This window comes from Pholcus phalangioides, unplaced genomic scaffold, assembly GCF_987345545.1.
Source record: "Pholcus phalangioides strain wild (caught in Gottingen) unplaced genomic scaffold, Ppha-v1.0 ptg000017l_1, whole genome shotgun sequence".
Taxonomy (NCBI): Eukaryota; Metazoa; Arthropoda; class Arachnida; order Araneae; family Pholcidae; genus Pholcus; species Pholcus phalangioides.
The window spans coordinates 68,304,930-68,317,773 of record NW_028301610.1 but is presented as its reverse complement, the minus strand read 5'-3'; the positions used below and the strand labels follow the sequence as shown (position 1 = coordinate 68,317,773).

The following is a 12,844-nucleotide window of genomic DNA, read 5'->3' as shown; positions in this document are numbered from 1 at the left end:
TCCTTTAAAAAAAAAGGATGGACAATGCAGTAAAACCATCTGGTCCCTACCTTAACTTATTTATATGACCTAGTAATTTACACATTTTGTGCTGTACTTTTAGAAGGTGTCTTGAAATAGCGGCATTCTTAAAAACTTACATGTCTTCATAATTTGCTGTGTGCATTGTCAAAAAAATGCATACTGTGAGGAGATGTGAACGAATTATCTATGGCAAAAAATTATTTTAGCAACAAAGTATTTTTTCATTTTGCTTTGGCTCGCATCAATCTTACAGGATGCTGAAATAGTACTACAAAAAAAAATTTATTGTGCTATGATTATGTTATATTAGAGAGGGGGGAGGTACCCTCCAAATCCTTCTCTTTCTAATTTTTGGAGTGGGAGTCCTGCATTTTATAATGCTCTACATAAATTTTTCCGAAAATGACTTCTTGACCATTTTTTTTAATATGGACATTTATTGGTTATTGCAACCCTACTGAACTAGTGCCAGTATTTTTTTTTACAGTCATTCCTGTTAACATTGACATGTACTGTACCATCAGTACATTCCAGATCACCTTGTACATCCCATTGGATAGAATAGCAATCCAGTTCATCTTGGGCAAAAATTATCCTAAACACAGCAAGCCACAACCTGGCGCTTAATGTTTTGTAAACTGGACTCGTTTGCCATCAACAGACAGTGCCATCTTCCTTTTAGCATGCCAAATGTGTGTTCTACATTGATGCAGCAGCTACTCAACTTCTTGTTGAATAATGCCTAGTCTGCTGATAGTGCGCCTCCTGTGAAAGATTTCATCACCCTATCTTTCAAGGTGATATACTGGATCAGCAACCAAATATGGTGTTATATAATTATCAGTGCCAGGCAATTGACACTGATAGTTCCTAAACAACCAATTCTCGCACATTTGATATATTTCAGAGTTCGCCAACACCCTGGCATCATGGACCGATTCAGACCATCCAAAGTTCAAGTTTGTGAACTTTTTCCTGTTTTCGACAATGGCTTGAAATACAATGCTATGAAACTATTTCCTATTGAAATAATCTTTAGCATTGTGTGGTGGCACTTTTATTGGTATGTGGCAGCCATCTATAGCACCACACACACCAGGCAAGCCATTGTTGAACAAAACTGCTTCTGTTACGACATGAAGATCATTCCCTCTTGGGAACTTAATCTGATCAACGAAGATTGTATTTATTGCAAGACAAGTTTCCCTTGTGATAAAACACATGGACTATACAACCCTTTGCAATATGAATAACATATCTTGGTTATACACGTTATTTGGATACTTTTTTAACTCAAAGAATGCCTCTAGGATCAAAGGTTTGCCAGTAAAATTCAGCAAGGAAACTTTAGAATAACCCTGTATATGTTACAGTAAATGTGATAAATCTGTGATAATCCATGAACACTGATAAATTATGCATATCCCCAATCGTCTCCGTAAGTCATGAATTTTCCTACATTTATCACCTTTACTAATGATTATGTATAATTCCCGAATGATGATGTACGTTCAAATGTTTTGAATCGGAGACGCCAGTTTCAATTTTACTTAGGGATAATTCTAGGTTATTGTGTTGCACAGAGTTTATCTTCAACAGGGTTGTAAATGTATGGAATGGCTTACCTATTCTGACGGTTGAAAACACCCCCACAATAGATACCTTCAGGAGGAAATATAAGATGGGAGTAATTGAGAAGCTATCCATATTTAAAGAATAACAACCATATTTCTACACAGATATTTTAATTGTTCAGTTATTTTCTGCCTTATTATTTTTGGGAGGCAATATTTAGACTATGACAATCATAATTACACTGCTGGCCACCGTAAATGCAACACCCTGAAGGAAGCATGCAAATAATATGAAATTTACAACATGCATTAGCGGAGGTGAGATATGCAAATGATTAGAATTTCAGCGCAGACGCACATCACGCGCGCCTGTGGCGCCACTTCAAAGCGCTATTTAAAGCTTGGAGATTTCGACGATTTGAAGTACGGCAATTGTGTTTTTCTTGTGGTTTTTTCAAAAAAACGATCAATTATGCCTCGTAGAAAACAGCGATCATCTTTTGATCAAGTATCCGAGTTCGACAGAGGAAGGATAGTGGCCTACCGAGATTGTGGATTATCTTTCAGGGAAATCGGTAGTCGTGTTGGACGAAACCAAACAACTGTAATGCGGATATGTGATCGTTGGATGCAGGAGGGTACGACGGACCGACGTGTTCGATCGCATCCACCTCAGTGCACCACTTCACGTGATGACAGGCGTATTGTGCGTATGGCAGTGACGGATCGCTCAGCCACATCACGAACCATAGCACAGCACATTCAGTCTGTTGTAACGTGCCGATGATCCCCCGGCGTAAAAGTCCGTAGTCGCCGTCACGTGATCTGTTGTCATAAATGTTACTAGTCTGCAGCTGTGATCGTATGGCGATGATCAAGGCCGATCGTGATGTCCGGATGTCCGCCTGCGATCGCATGCAAATGAGGTGACCTTGAAGCCGATTGGCTTGATCAGACACGTGCGGTCGGATGTTTTTCCTTTAAATACCGGCCGTACGTTGTAACAGATCTGATTCCGCGTTCATCTAATCTAGTTCTATTCAACTGAAGCCCTCTAGTAGGACAATTCACCGTCTTGCTACCGTATCCATTGGCCTTAAGCTGAATTGTTAAAATGCAATAATTTACATTGTTTGAATCCGTTTTCCGGCAGGTCCGGAATCAAAAATATTAAATAATCTTCACAGTCAAAGTTCTTCATTGCTGAGCAAGGTGGTCCAGCCCTCAACGGAGAGGCCCCCCGGAGCTGAGCAAGGTGGTTCAGCCCTCAACGGAGAGGCCCCCCGGAGCTGAGCAAGGTGGTCCGGCCCTCAACCGAGAGGCCCCCCAGGAACTGATCAAGGTGTTCCGGCTCTCAACCGAGAAAACTTCTCTGATATTTACGGGAAAGGCTAACAACATCGGATGTCCGATCACTATACAAGTTGACTGTTGATGATCATCAATTGGTGAGCCAGTAACTTTACTGTTAACGTCAAATAGAGGGCTCCACGTTATACTAATCTATTGTTAAAATTGACTAACCCTATAATTAATTTGAATAAATAATATTTCATGCGAAAGTTTATTTGCAATCATTTTCCACTTGTCGTTTGCCACTTTATTACTGGATATTTCGAACCGGGCAAGCAACTCCCATAAGGGACGTTGCACTGTACCGCATCATCCAGTGTCTGCGCGTACCATTCGACGCCGTTTACAGCAGAGTGGTATGTCCGCAAGACGTCCATTGCTTCGTCTACCCTTGACGCAGAACCACAGACGTCTCCGCCGCCAATGGTGCGATGAAAGAAGGATGTGGACGGCACAATGGAATGAAATTGTCTTTACTGACGAGTCAAGCTTCTGTCTGCAACACCACGATGGTCGGATTCGAGTCTGGAGACACCGTGGAGAGAGGATGCTGAACAGCTGCGTTATGCACTGCCACACTGGTCCTGCACCGGGTATTATGGTATGGGGCGGTATTGGATATCACTCTCGCACTCCTCTAGTACGCATTGCCGGTACTTTAAAAAGCCAGCGCTACATCTCTGAGGTGTTGGAGCCAGTTGTCCTTCCTTACCTTCAGGGCTTGCCCACAGCCATATTTCAACAGGATAATGCGCGACCACACGTGGCACGCATTGTCCAAAGGTTCTTCGTCAATCGCCAGATTGAATTGCTTCCCTGGCCAGCTCGCTCTCCGGATCTTTCGCCGATAGAAAACATGTGGTCCATGGTTGCTCAACGATTGACCCAGATTACATCCCCAGCTGCCACACCAGATCAACTTTGGCAACGCGTGGAAGCTGCTTGGTCTGCTGTACCCCAAGAACACATCCAAAGTCTCTTTGAATCAATGCCGAGGAGTGTGGCAACGGTGATCTCCAACAATGGCGGCAACTCTGGCTACTGATTTTGGCAGGAACCACACTTCACAGAAGTCTATAAATTTAATCATTTGATGCTTGGTCAACATGTTATCTACAAAATAAATATTGTTGTGATATCTCTTGTCTTTCTTGGTGTTGCAATTTGGGTGGCCAGCAGTGTATATGGGTTTTTTAAAAATAGTATTTATTTTTATTTCTCCTTTTACTTTTTTTCCAGCGAATTTGTTGGGCAACCACTCGTCAGTTTCTATCCTACGTGATAGGTGCACTACACATATTTTTCCATAAAAAATTAAATGGAAGTATTTTAAGGATAAAAAGGTATAAATTACCATCAGTCAGTACATTTATTAACATTTTTAAACATAATCAACATCACCAATTGAATCCATCATCCTAGACTGAAGTTTGAGCACAAAATGTCTGATAAATTAATTGATTGACGATTTGCCAATATGAGGGCTGGAGATTATACATAATCACCAGTAAATATGATAAATTATCAAAAATTCACATAAATGTTTTTATTTGATAAAAATAATTAACATACTTTTAGTTGTACAAACTCTGGTGATAACACACTGCTTTGAGAAGCTGGCTGCTTTCCACAGAATGGAGTTGGCAAAATCTTTTCACACATACCATCCTAGAAGATCAGTGTGAAAATAATTGCAATTTAAAATACTTCTTTTTTTGCAAACAACATTTTCAATGTTAACATGTTAGTTGGAAAAACGAAAACATATTGAACTCAAACTTCATTTCACCCTGATTTGATAAATATTGAAATTAGAGACATTTGTGAAGGGGTTATTTTAAGCAAATAAAGTACAGTAGACTCTCAACTATCCCGCTTAGTTTAAAAGCAATAATACATTAATGAATTACAATATTACCTTTTCACAAATGAGTAACCATTTATCAATGAACAGTAAAATTTGAATAATTTGAAGTTTGAATAATTTTTGCAAGAACTTGGACTAAGTTTTAAATGTTTATGTTTTGTTTATTTTGAAAGTATGTGTATTTGTACTGAACAACATTGTTTCTGAACCTTTTTGATGTAGTGGACTCTTCCCCCCTTAAGTAAAGGTCAAGGAACCACATACTCCCTGTAGTGAAAGTCAATTTCCACGATGTTTCCCATAAAATAGAAATATCGTGATTAATATAATTTGCATATCAAAAAAGTTGAAGCAATATATTACAATTTTACAACACTTAAATGTGACCATCGTGCAATAATAATAATAATCATCAACAACCACCACCATTTTCAATCCACTGTTGGATGAAGGTCTCCTATAAATTTTTCCATTCTGCTGTCTGACGCTTTAGCCATCCAGTTGAGTCCTGCCACTTTCCTGATCTCGTCAATACATCTTGCATGCGGACGCATTCTCGGATATTTAACACCATGGGGGTACCAATCTAGAATATTTGTGGTCCATCCGTTGTCCTGTCTTCTTGCAATATGTCCAGCCCATTTCCATTTCAAACGTTTAATTCTTTCCATGATATCATTCCTTTGTGTGGTTCCTTATCCAAGTGATTCGTTTTCTGTCTCTCCTTGTGATGCCTAGCATACATCTTTTCATGCTCCTTTGTGTTGTCTGTAGCCTTTGTATCATCTTGCTTTTGAGTGTCCATGTTTCAGCTCCATACGTCAGTGCTGGTAGCACACACTGGTTAAACACTTTTCTTTTCAGGCATAATGGCATGCGACTCTTCAGAATTGCAGTTTTTGCCAAAAGTGCTCCATCCAATCCTGATCCTTCTGTTTATTTCATTAATGATTCCGTTGTTCATGGTAATTTCTTGTCCCAGGTATACATAGCTTTCTACTTCTTCTATCTCTGTGTTGTTGAGCAAGATTGTCCTATTCAATGCAAAGGGGTTGAACATAACTTGAGTCTTTTGCAGATTCATTTTCAAGCCCACCTGAATACTTGCCTTTGCCAATTCTTCTGTCATTTCTTCTAGTTCGTCTGGATTACTGCTGATAACAACAATGTTGTCTGCAAAACGCAAATGGTTGAGAAATTCTCCATTTATTTTAATTCCTTTTTTATCCCAATCCAGTTTTCTGAATACTTCTACTAAAACAGTAAAGAGTTTGGTGAGGTGGTATCACCCTGTCTGACTCCTTTTCCGAGTTTAATGCTTTTCCTTTTGCTTTTCCTTTATCCAAACGAATCGTTGAAGTTGCTTTGCCATATATTTCCTTGATGATGTTGATGTATGTCTTCTCTACCCCAATTACATCTAGAAGGTCCTAAGCACTTGGATAATTTTGTTGTCCCCAGAAACCTACAAGTATATTTTACTCGATATTGAGTCTACAAACTGAAAAAAAAGTGAAATTTTATATTTCAGAAGTGACTAATCTAAGGATGAGATTTCACTCTAAAAGGTTTATTAAAATTATTTTATAAAACTTGAAAAAAGCAACCAATAAACTTATCGATTGTATTCGAGCAAATGCAACCGATCAGCTTATTAGTTGCATTTTTAAAAGAATTATAAAATTTTTATAGTGTAATCTGGGCTCAAGGCCGAGATCACACTATTAAGTTTTGTAAAAGATCTTTTATAAAAGTTGAAAAAATTGAACCAATAGGCGCATCGGTTCCATTCAAGCAAATGCAACCCGTGATCTTATTGGTTGAATTTTTCACGTTTTATCAAAGAGCTTTTACAAAACATTTATAGTGTAATTCCGGTCTAAGACAGAATTGTGATGTGAATATTTATAAGCACAGACATTTTTGAAAGTCTCCACCCCTCCTCTTTTTTTCTACTTGCACTTTGATATCTCCTGATTTAATTTTTTTTTTTTTTTGGATCATTGGATGTTTTTGGAATTCTTCTTTCATATTTTTCTTCCAAAAAGAAAGATTTTTTTCAAAATCTTTTGAAAATATTTTAAGATATTTTTCTCCATCGACAACTAGTGAGGATCAAAATGAAGGCATCTTTATACCCATATTCTATGGGGCTCTAGATTAAACCACGAAAGAATGACTCTAGGCTGCCTATGGGCGCTGAATTAAGGATGAAGGAGAAAAATAATTACAAATATTGCGAAAAAATAGTTTTTATGCACGAATTTCAAACTAAAGATGCTGGGGTTTCGCTCGCATCTTTAGTGCTCATTTGAAAGGGTATGCGGACCAGCGTCCGCATCTGCTCCATGTGAAAGGGTATGCGGACCTGCATCCGCTCCGTGTGAAAGGGGCCTAAGATACAGAGTTAGAGATGGGAAAAAGTTCATGGTACATGGGTTCAAACCCATCCACCTATAGAAAATTACACTTTATTTCTTCTGAAAGGGCACCATCTATCGTCCAAAATTGTAAGTATTTGAATATATCACACTTACGATATAGATCTATTTATCTCCGACTATGCCTTTTTTAGCCAGAACGATATCGTGGCCCGATATACATCTATATTTGAAACTGAAATTTTTACGATATAGATCTGTATCTTTGTGCTACTTGGGTTACAATAACTCCCCTGGGAGGTCCCTTAATGAAAATAAAATAAATTATATTTCAAGACGAACTTTTAAGCCTCGTCCAACCTATACGGAAATTGGAACCAGACCCCTCCACGAAAATAGCGACATCATCGTCATGAGGGAAATTAATTTATATAGGATATCAGTAGCCTGCCCGAATGACATGGTGGTAAGATGTTCGTCTACCATCGTGAAGGTTGTTGTCAGGGTCCCGGTTCGAACCCAAGGGAGGATATAGATAAGATATTTTCCCTAACGAACTCGAGGAGACCACCGATTGACAGCGCCTTCACTTCCAACCCATCTCACTAATGGCAGCAAATTCCATTATAACGATATGGCCAGAGTTGGTGTTTGGTGAAGTAGTAGTAGCCCGACCTCTGGCCCGTTCTCGTTAAAAAGGCCTTAAGGCCCCACCTACCGACCTAATCGAACATTCTGGCCCTTACCAGTATGCCAGCGGGTCCTAGGGTGGTTTTCAGTAACTGAGAAGTCCCTGGGGTCTAAAATAAGAAGGAATTTCCCACATAAGGGGCCGTTCAAGAATTATGTCATCATCAATGGGGGGAGAGGTTTCCGATTTGCTGACTTTTGATGACAAGGGGGGGGGGGTTTAGATAATGCTTACGTCATGAACCACCCTTTATGAAAATATGAGTTAGGATTCAGAGGGGCAGAGCTGATGACAAAATTTTGCTGACAAGGGGGTGGAGGGGGTCAAAAATGGCTAAAAATTTGCTTACGTAATACTTGAATGGCCCCTAACGACAAGATCACCATTAACGTAGAGGGATCTGATCCTGATACGTTACAAAGCGCAGAACTTACATTGATTGAAAATAATTTATTCAATTTTTTTACTGTATTCTATTATGTTTAATTTGCTTTTTTGTTATTTTCACAAATTAAAAATTAATCAAATTAAACTCAAAAATACGTATATTTCAGACAATTTTTGAATAACTATCTTCTAATGGGAAAACGGTGGGGGTGGGGAGGAACGGGGTAGAAAATTATTCATGTTCGCAAGGTGGGCCACAGGAATGAGAAATGGTTGAAAGGGGGGCTATGGACAAAAAAGGTTGAGAACCACTGTCCTACTGTACCTGTACTTTGGGGATTTCGATAACAATTCTTGTTCCAAACAATGTTTGTCGTAAAAGCTTTTGGCCTAAGAATAGCTGTATAAGCCTTTGATGTACTTGCGAAATGCCCCCAAAATTATAGAAACTGTTAATGAGCTAGTACTTACCAAGAAATACTGATATTAATCACTTACAGCCATGATTCCATGGCTCCCTTGTCTCAGTCAACGGTTTACCCACGGCTCCCTTAATACTTGAAGTACTACTTCAAATCATTGAACACTTGCACATCAATATAGACAGATTGCGTCTGATAAAGGCTGGTGACTCACCCATAGAAGCTGCGACTCACACTTTGAGAACTATATTGCCTCCTCATCAATGTTTGATAAAAGAGTTACGATGATGCACTTCCTACTGCACTGTGACGTATTAACTCTTCAAAAACCTGTTCTTTCTTCGCAGGGCCGCAACTAGATATTTTGTCACCCAGGGCAAGCGGGCATTTTGGCGTCCCTTGTAATGTAGAAGCAGTTAAAGGATGAATTCGGCACCCACTTCTGGTTCAGTGCCGGGGCACCAGACCCGCCTGCTCCCCCCTATTGGCGGCCCTGTTGCTACGTTACTTTCTCCTCTCACTTGCCACTCCCCTTTTTTGAGAAAAAAAAAAGATTCTTTTCCGTGTGTATTTCTTGGATTAAAAAAAACGTGCGTTTTCAACAATAAATAATCAAGAACGTATAACTAGGCTGGGGCAATCGGGGCACTGTCCCAGGGCTCCGAGCTGAATGTGGCCCACAAAAATTTACACTTAACAGGGGTCTGTTCATCCAAAATTTGGGTCTGCTTTCCGGACCCTTCACAAAATTCCGGATCCGAAAACGAACACTTCACGAAATAAAAAAATGAATCCATAAATTTGAAATTTCATTTCTTTTGCGATAGATCAACTAGATTATTTCGCTTTCCACAAAATTACTCATTTTTCACAAAAACTAATGACATATTTCACAAAAACAGGACCCTGCAAAAAAGTCTGGGCAGACCCGGTTTTTCTGTTTTTTTGGCTGTTTCAACTTTTTTCCAAAAATGTTCCGGGTTTTCAAGTATTTTCAACCAAGCCAACTTGACTTTTTATTCATCAACATAATGATTAAAATTATCTTTCCAACTTAGAAATTACATCACGATAATGTGACTTGGAATAGACGTCATAATCATCATCAGTATCACTTGGAGGGACAAGCACAGGATGTTCCCCCATAGAAATCAATGTTAAAATTGCCGAATTTACCGTAGAGATGTGGAAATTTAGTACGGCTTTCCGCCTCATCAATAATTTTAAAATTTCAAAATTGAACTAAATTCTCGATTTTCGAAATATTCAGTTCAATTAGAAATATGAAGCCCAGAAATTTAAATGCAAAATAATTATCCGGACCTAACTTTTGAGTTGGATATTCATGCAATAGCATTGATTTCAACTTTTTATTTGTATCTCCTCAAGCACGGAAATGAAAATTAATATATATGTCTCCGCATTGTCTTAATATATCCAATTGCATCAATTCATATAGTTCAGGATGTTTCGAAATTAATTATGGGCCCGTAAATTACACTGAAGAAATTCCGCAGCTTTAATCAAGCATTGTTTGAAGCAAAAGCAGGCTAATCGATAACTTGAGTTTCAAGAAAATTTTTGAAATATCTAGCACCCACCAAAAAGAAAAAAAAAATGCATTTCTGTTTCTTTAATTTTAATTTGTCTTTCATGAGTTGTGCAGGAAGTCGCCATATTGGTTACCTTGTCTACGATTTGTATGTCGCTCAAGAGAGGGAAATATCACGTGATCCAAAAAGCCTCATTACGATTACAAACAAGAATATTCATCTCACATATTTGTCATGTTTTTTTTTTTAATTCACTTCAATTTGAAGTGACGCTTTATTTCCCACGATTGGTAACTTTTCTGTGATTTTAGCACGAGATAACGACTTCGCTTACTTTTGGCATCATTTAATGATAATTGACATTGTCCCGTATTTTGAATCCCAATTTCACGTATTTTTCTCGAGAAAGTATGGTCGGCCTAGTAATAAGCAATTCTTTATTTAGGATCTCTATATCTCCCGTATTTCCACCGATAAAATATGGTAAACCTACGTATACCAATTTGTTTTCCGTGACCGACACACCACGGTCACTTTCCCTCGAATAGATTAGTTAACGCGCGCTTTATACATTACATTTTTTCTTCATAAATCCCTAAATAAAAATCTCGGTTACTTTAAGACCAAATTATATCGCATAATCCGCATTTGCAAGTTCCATTTATCAATGACGAAATATTATCACTAGAAAAACGACGGACAGTGGTCTTTATGACCCTGCACACTGTGTTTAAGCTTACATATCTCTGCTAAGAATAAACCGAACCACCTGGAATTTATCGACTTTTCCTGAATTAGCATATTCTTATTGTATACCAGAGCTTTCTTAGTTATCTTTTTTAACAACGAAGCTATGAGCGGATATACCTAGAAAGACGGAAGGGGGTCACAGTGACCCTTCCTTATATTCTAGCACATTATGCGGTAAATACTACTGTCATCGTCACAATTGATTTCTAAGTAGATTATAATTCTTCTGAAAGTGTTTTTTTGCATTTGACCTTGCGTGTGAGCTTTCTTTTCCCCTCATTCTTATCTGCAAGTGTCGTCAGCAGGTGTGTCATTTTTGGTTTTTGTCAAGCATTCTTGCCATATTATCCAATAAATTGTTTATTCGGGGACGTGGAAAATTTGAGTGTATGTGATCTTTTCAAACAGTTAGTTTAGAAATGACGTGAAAACATATATTTGCTGAAAAGAAATACTCCAGGAGATGCAAAGATTAGATGAGAGAAACTCTGGAAGCGATGATGATGAAAATGCAGAAGAGCATAGATCTACCCTATGCCGAACTGTGGAGGAGAAAGTAGCGGTTGTGATGACGAAGATTTAAATTAAAATAAAATTATTTCTCCACTGGTGCCTCAGTTGGAAGAAACTAGAACAGCATTGAGAAAAAAGAAACGTAAAATCGTGAGAAAAATTACGTTATACCTCGTTGAAGCCACAGAAACGATCAGCAGCAGCAGATAGGAGCATATGGAAAATCATAGGATCTTCCTCAATTTTAGGACGTTGAGGCATAGACTAAAGATATAATTATATACTATTATAACTCTGTGCGTCGAGGATCGCCAAATATGCGGAGAGAAAATCAAGGCCCCACATTTTATGCATAAAAAAAACATAAATGAAAGTGTTCTGAATTCGTGACACCTTATTTTCAGAGGATAAAATGATGCAACATACAGAAATGTAAAGAAGCTGAAGCCCATCGTCGTCTAAATGAAACGTTTTGGTCAGTTTCTTTGCTTGAACTGGATGCAACGATATCCATTATGTACGCAAGAGGTCTATATGGTGCGAAAAACTTTCTCCTGAATTAATTGTGGTCGTCCCCATTTTTTCTCAAACAATGACAAGAGATAGTTTCAAAAAAATTTTGAAATTCATGCGATTCGATCTGAAATCTAAAAGGTCTGAAAGATTAAAAACTGACCAATTTGCTCTTGCATCTTCACTATAAAATTCATTCATAAAATACAGTGCGACTTGCTACAAACCTAGGCCCAATCTAACTGTGGACAAACAACTTTTACCCTCAAAAGCAAGATGTCCATTTACACAGCCCATATCCCAAGTAAGTCAGATAAATTTGCGATAAAATTCTGGCTTCTTGACTGCGTTGATTCCAAATATATTCTAAACGGATAGAAAATCTGTTTGGATTACACTGGAGCAGATAACACCAGACCAGCAAATCAAGTTGTCTATGAACATGTAATTCAATTAGTCGAACCTTATATAGGAAGGGTCGAAACAAAACAACAGATAATTATTTTGCATCACTCAGATTATGTGCATTTTTTAAGTAGAAATCGACAAGCTTGGTTGGGACCCTTCGAAAAGATCATCGTGAGGTACCTTTAAAAGAAGAAACACCGGATCTATACTCGTCGATAATATTCAAAACTGGAACTGATATCACGCTGACATGTTATCAGGGGAAAAAGATTAAAATTGTTCTAGTTCAGAGTTCACTCCATACTGATATAACTTTCAATGAAAACGTAAAAAGACCCCAGAAACAGTTGCCAACAATAACGAAACTAAATATGGAGTCAACATCGTGGATCAAATGGTGCGATTATA

The 12,844-nt window shown here is 38.2% G+C and overlaps 1 protein-coding gene and 1 long non-coding RNA gene across 5 annotated transcripts in view; one reads left to right on the top strand and one right to left on the bottom strand.

Moving 5' to 3' along the window:
• The window catches only part of LOC149074679 (uncharacterized), a 459,047-nt gene that overhangs the window by 356,401 nt on the left and 89,802 nt on the right, over positions 1 to 12,844 (bottom strand). For all 4 annotated transcript variants that reach the window (XM_089247147.1, XM_089247149.1, XM_089247150.1 and 1 more), the window contains exon 12: positions 4,524 to 4,619. In XM_089247147.1, coding sequence (XP_089103273.1) covers positions 4,524 to 4,619 — 96 coding nt within the window. The remainder of the gene's footprint in view (positions 1 to 4,523; positions 4,620 to 12,844) is intronic.
• Positions 1 to 12,844, top strand: part of LOC149074680 (uncharacterized) — an 86,962-nt gene that overhangs the window by 69,444 nt on the left and 4,674 nt on the right. The window lies entirely within an intron of this gene.